We start from the raw sequence: 6,000 nt of genomic DNA, 5'->3' as shown, positions 1-6,000 counted from the left end.
CAACTCCAGAGGAGTTACATGCGCGTTGCCGACCCTAACCCCCTCCCACCCCTCGTTGAGCTCTGGCAACCTTACTTACCGGCAGGAACACAACACTATGAGTAGGGTCTAGTGTTATTTGGCTGCGGTTTTCTGTAAGGTGGAGGTACTTCCCCAGTTGGGCTCTGCTCTAGAACTGGAATGACATGCGCTGTGCTGTGCCCTACCACACAAAGCGAGATGACATTCGCAATGCCCATACCTCTCTTGTGGACGTAGTTTAAGGATATATACTATATGCTTGCGCACTTTATGTCATTATCGCCTAATTGCAAAAACCTATGTTATTTTAAACGTACGGATCGTAACTCTTTCTCTGCCTTTTAAATTGCCAATCGTTAGCCGTATCGTATCTCTCTCTATCACTCTTCCATTATAGTGGGACAGTGACAGCGTTTCGTTCGTTACGGAGTGTTACGGAGCGTTAACGGTTGACATGTTGGCTACGCGGGCAGTGCGGATCGTCGATCCTAATAGCAGATCTCAAAGGAGCTCTTACGCCAAATCCGTAATCCCCACTGGCTCAGGAAAGTAAAAGCATTTGGCTGAACGACGCACGCTCACAACAGCCCACGAAAGTGAGCGCGCCACACGTATTTAAAAAAGTTAAATGTCAAAATCTCCCGCCAAAAACCATAGACAGTCAACTTTTTAAAAAGGTTTTTATTTTTAAATAGCATTCAACCTTTAAGTGGAGTGTAGCGTTTCATAATTGTGGGTGTTATAGTATGTTGTGGTGAAAGTGCTGTGACGCAACGTTACGGTCTGAGCAGACATGACGGAAATCGGTTTTGGAACGCAGTGTCTTACTGTCATCGGTGAGTTTGTTATTTTACGTAATTTTATGGTCGATGGTTTTATAATAACACGTGTAATTAAATATAATTACTTCATTACGTTTTTCAGCAGCTTTATATAAAGTAGCGTTAATTATTAAATAATATTAATAAGCAGATTTATACACGTTATTAGTTCGTGTTTGTGGTTTTTTTAATACATAAAAAAACCACAAATGAATAAGTTTCAATAAGTATTTGAATAAGTTTAAAGAAATTTTTAATTTGGCTCTAGGAACTCCGAAGATTTGAATCCTGATTTTTTGAGTGACAGCTAGATAGAAAAAGTCACGAACATAGGTCTAAAATGCACTTAAAAAAATTGTAACAATTTATGCACAAAAGCTAAATATATGAAAATTGCTTCTACAAGTGCGTCATAAATTTATTTTTGTGGGAATTCAGCCATTACTTTTTTTATTAGTAACTAACTAACTATTGTGGCGCAGTGATCCAAAGGGGGTCTTGGCCTCCAAAACAAGAGAACGCCACCTGTCCCGATCCTGTACCACTTCCTGCCAGATATCGGCTTTGAGTTGACACAGATCCGCCTGTACACTGTCGCTCCAGCGGTATCTGGGCCGACCCACTAGACGGCGACCAGTCGGTCGTCCCAAATAAGCTCTCTTAACACCCCGATCCTCATCCATCCTCAGTAAAAATTTTTTAAATTATTATTAAGACTTTATTTCGGACATCAAAGATCCATATGTTAGGTACACTATTACTTATCACTATGTTAGTATTGACAAAACAATTTATATTTAAGTACATACATTATTTACAATTAGATTAAATGAATTCATAAAAAATATTATACCTCATTTATCCATCCGGTAGATTGGGACATGCATTGAGGCCCAACACTTACAAAAGGGATTATCAAGCCTCTCGCCAATTTCGGTTAGAAAACTGTTGGAGCTGTTCCTCAATCGGTGCATCTGAGATGCTGTGCGTTTTCTCATAATGGCGTAGAAATCATCCATTCGTGCCTCCGTAAATGGCCGAACCAGCGAAGTCTGTGGCATTTTGTTTCGCCGATGATATTGGGTTCGGCCACTAACTCCTCGATCAAGCGTGACAGTCTTCATGTTGGAGTCACCGTTTATCGCGGAGTTGACAAATTTCAGTATCTCGGATGCACGAGTTTTATTAGTACCACACACAAAAAATAATTTTAAAACCATGCAGATATCCAAGTCCCGAGCACGCAGAACACTTACCTACTGAGCCTTAAGATACACATGTAAAAATTAGAACATCCCTCTAAAAAATTACCTCCTTCATTCTTGAAGTTAGTGTATTGATCAAATTAAGAACTATATTTGTTTTACGTATATGCTCAGCGCCAAGATATCAAGGGAACCGTTCCTATTCATATATTCAATCGAATTCCCGGCATTTACATGTGGGCTCGCATTGTTTCCAATTGGCGTAGAATCGAATCGAATCGAATTACATTTCGTTCTCCACATTTATTTTTTCTATTTTTACTGTCAAGTATTTTATTTACGACGAAAAATCTGCATTTTTATCCGTTACAGTTTGGATACGTTTACAATATTGTAATATTGCAATTTTGTAATATTGCAATATTTCCTGTATCATCTTTATCGAAACCTGGTTACAGGAATCCTGCACCTTCTTAATTTTTCCGGTTAAGCCCATTGATTGAGTGGCAGAGAATGCCTCGTGGCATTAAGTTCACCATTTGTACTATAATGTATTGTACTATAAAGATCGAACAAACAAATAAATAACTAATTTATTTATAAATTACACGATTTTTTTTAATACAATGCCAGACTTCAGGCTTTAGGGCGCCTTTCGACCAGAGATGTACTGTGCTTGCTATGTTTTGATACATTTGAAACGCAGCACCAGCTACAGCTACGTTTCAAATGTATGAAAACATTGCATAGCGCAGCATAGCACATCTCTGGTCGAAAGGTACCCTTATACCGTGCTCTACCAACCCCTAACGTTACAGCTTGATTACAACCTTTGTAATGTGTACTTACTTAATATTTTATATGCAATAAAGTATAAATAAAATAATGAATAGAATCAGGCGTTAATTTGCGGAAATCCATACTAATTAAAACAAAAAATATTACTTTACTAATCCGCGGATACACAATTAAATATAACAAACCACCAACAACAGTACAAAACTCGACACGTTTTCACCTCTCTACGAGGCATCCTCAGGAGATGCTGGAGATGTTGACGGTCTGACGTACGACAAGTGAAAAAAAAAAAGAAAAAAAAGTTGAGGTACAGTCCGAACTCAGCCTTTATAATAAAATTATCATATAATAATTATTACACTTATTTAAAATAATTATTTTATTATTATTATCTCCGTTCTGCCACCGTGGGACTAGACGCGGACTTGCGTTTCACCCTTACGTCGTTACTTTACCACTGATTCGCACTAAACGCTACGCATCCAGCTTCATCATGCGAACGGCTAAGGAGTGGAATTCACTTCATGCAAATCTATTCCGAGGCCACTATAACTTGGATCTTTTTAAATCGAGAGTGAATAGATATCTTTTAGGTAAGCATGTTCCATCCTAGACTGCATCGGCACTTTCCATCAGGTGAGATTGTGGTCCAATGCTTACCTTTTCGTAATAAAAAAAAATACTACCTGTTTATACTATTTTATCTAAACCAATGAAAAATCTACGTAACTCATAGGCATTAAACTATGTTACGCATTATTAGGTAACATAGTACCAACTATCAGAAAAAGTTACATTCATCACTGGTACACTCGCTTGCAATGTTGGTAATACATAAGCGGACAAACTTTTTGTATTTTTTTCATAAAGCTCGTAAAGGGTCGTAAAGGGCGCAGCTAGATGTTGATGTCAACTTTAGCCAGTCTTCTCCAAGACCACGGGGACAACGCCGTCCTCGAAACGTCGGAGGTAAATTTAAAACTTAATACGCGATTAAGACCCGTTTGTGTTAGTTAATAATGTCGTAAAGGGTCTGTTTATACTTCAAAAACTAACGAGAAACTTGCATTTCATATACAAAAGTGGCAAAGTAATAATTTGATGGAAAATTTCGAGTTGTTTCTCATGTTACGAGTAGTCATGCTGGCTGGGGAATTGACTTTTAAGTGATGATTTTTAATAAAACATTTTAAAGCGTTTATTTGTAATGTTTTGCAGTTAATATTAATAAAAATATGGTAGCATAGATTTTGTAAGCCTCATGCCTTGAAAGCCTCGCAACGCTTGGGATTCCACTTACGTATGCAATAGGGTAAATTGTTTAACTGTGATTACTATTTAGGATCGAGTTATGTAAGAAAAGGCGATGTACCTAATGATGTACATATCTTCTTACCAAAGGTTACAATTACAGTTAGTGAGGATATTTTTTTTCTCAACTGTATTGACGCCCATATGAAACTATGGTTTGCCATGCGCTCATGAGCCACCGTCACTAAAAATAAAGACCCTTAAGGCAAGTGTACACGTCATACACACACGCACCGACGCATCCCGCTGATTATCGACATCTCGTGCAACGGCCGTTGAACCGACGTTTCCTTTAAAAAACAATTTAAATTTAGAATTTTTGAGAACTTGAAAAGTGAGAACCTTATTTTATTGGAAGTGAATCACCATAACCTTGTGTGAGTGTACATGCGCGCACGCATCACCTCGCTCTAATTTATGTTGTCGCGACGGCCGTTGAACCAGCCTTTCTTGCGGGAAGCGATCATGTTTACGTTAGAGAGTGAAGCACATTGTGCTGTCTAATCAGACGCATGCGCATACTTCAGAGCAATGAAAAAGGGTCAATTTGTTTAGAAATCTACAAAGCACAAAAAATTACGAAGGGAGGGGGGGGGAGAAGGGGGGCATTGATTAGCAGCTAAAGGAAGTGTGATCATATTTACGTAATATGTGTACTTATACTATTTTGACTTGATATTAATCTCTTTAATGAATCCGTCCTTCTCACATCAATATTAATATTTTTAATGCGATAAAAAAATGTATTTGAGTTTCCGTTGAGTTAATTCAGAGGAATTTTGTAGGACATATAATTAGATTACGCTTATATTTTACAGAATTGGAAACTCTATATATCCACCAAATTTACTAAATTCTGAGGAAAACAAAAATACTACAACAAACGAATGCGATTAATCAGCCCTAAAGCCCTAATACGCTGCGAGCGACGAGGTCTAGGCACTGATATTAATGTCAGTTCAGTATCAAATCAATCTAATATTTTGAAAATATAGACACGTCTCTAAGCCGCAGAGACATGATCTATTTACAAAGTGTAGCTCTGAAACTGAATAGAATCGATAAAAACCCACTTAGCTCCGACCTTTGGAGCCTTTCCTTGGAAATCTGTTTAGTTCCGTCGGCGGCCATATTGGATTCCCGTAATTATGTTTTGTGTGGTGCCTAATCTTTTTATCGCGTAGAGTATTCATAGGTCTTTCGATATGGAACAGACAGTCGACATTTATTTATAATCTATGCACAAGACTTATATTCACCCATGTTATTTTAATTGCCATTGGATTGGATCCGTTTAAAAGTAAGACAGGGCACTTTTTCGGAGCGATATTAAATTTATCGAAAAATGGTTGCTGATCCATATTCGTTTTGAAAGACTTTTTTACGATTTCCAGTACTATACACGATGATTTTTAATCCGTGAACAGGAGTGGAATAATATTAAAATTTAGCCCAAATTAAACTTATTCGGCTAGGTCTCGCGTTATTTCTTCACTGTTTAATTAATTAAAAGTGAAAACATAGTTAAAACAAGTAACCATTGAATACATGGTCATCCTACAGTATAATAAAGTTTAACTACGATACGTCAAGTGCCATCAGTATGGCGGGAAATTTGATGGATCTTATGTCAATAAATACTTCTATGTACTTGTAATCTTATCAGTGCTGCACTGATAACGATGAAAATAATTGGTAGGTGATTAACATAAAGTGCATTACCTAAACATTTATTTGCAAGCAACTTAACAAGTTAAATTTTGAACAAGTAAAACGATTTGTTTTTAAACTGTACAATTTTATAAATAAATACAAAACAATAAAAGCTACTGCATACCAGACCA

The 6,000-nt window shown here is 37.1% G+C and overlaps 1 protein-coding gene across 2 annotated transcripts in view; it reads left to right on the top strand.

The window, feature by feature from the left end:
* The first annotated feature begins 458 nt into the window (after positions 1 to 458).
* The window catches only part of LOC133531298 (proclotting enzyme-like), a 40,682-nt gene continuing 35,140 nt past the window's right edge, over positions 459 to 6,000 (top strand). Inside the window, exon 1 of one of the 2 annotated variants that reach the window (XM_061869441.1) lies at positions 459 to 857. In XM_061869441.1, coding sequence (XP_061725425.1) covers positions 815 to 857 — 43 coding nt within the window. In that variant the 5' untranslated portion in view covers positions 459 to 814. The remainder of the gene's footprint in view (positions 858 to 6,000) is intronic. The other variant, XM_061869455.1, reaches the window with a different exon arrangement.

This window comes from Cydia pomonella, chromosome 2 (assembly GCF_033807575.1).
Source record: "Cydia pomonella isolate Wapato2018A chromosome 2, ilCydPomo1, whole genome shotgun sequence".
NCBI lineage: Eukaryota > Metazoa > Arthropoda > Insecta > Lepidoptera > Tortricidae > Cydia > Cydia pomonella.
This window is presented reverse-complemented; position numbering and strand designations above follow the sequence as displayed.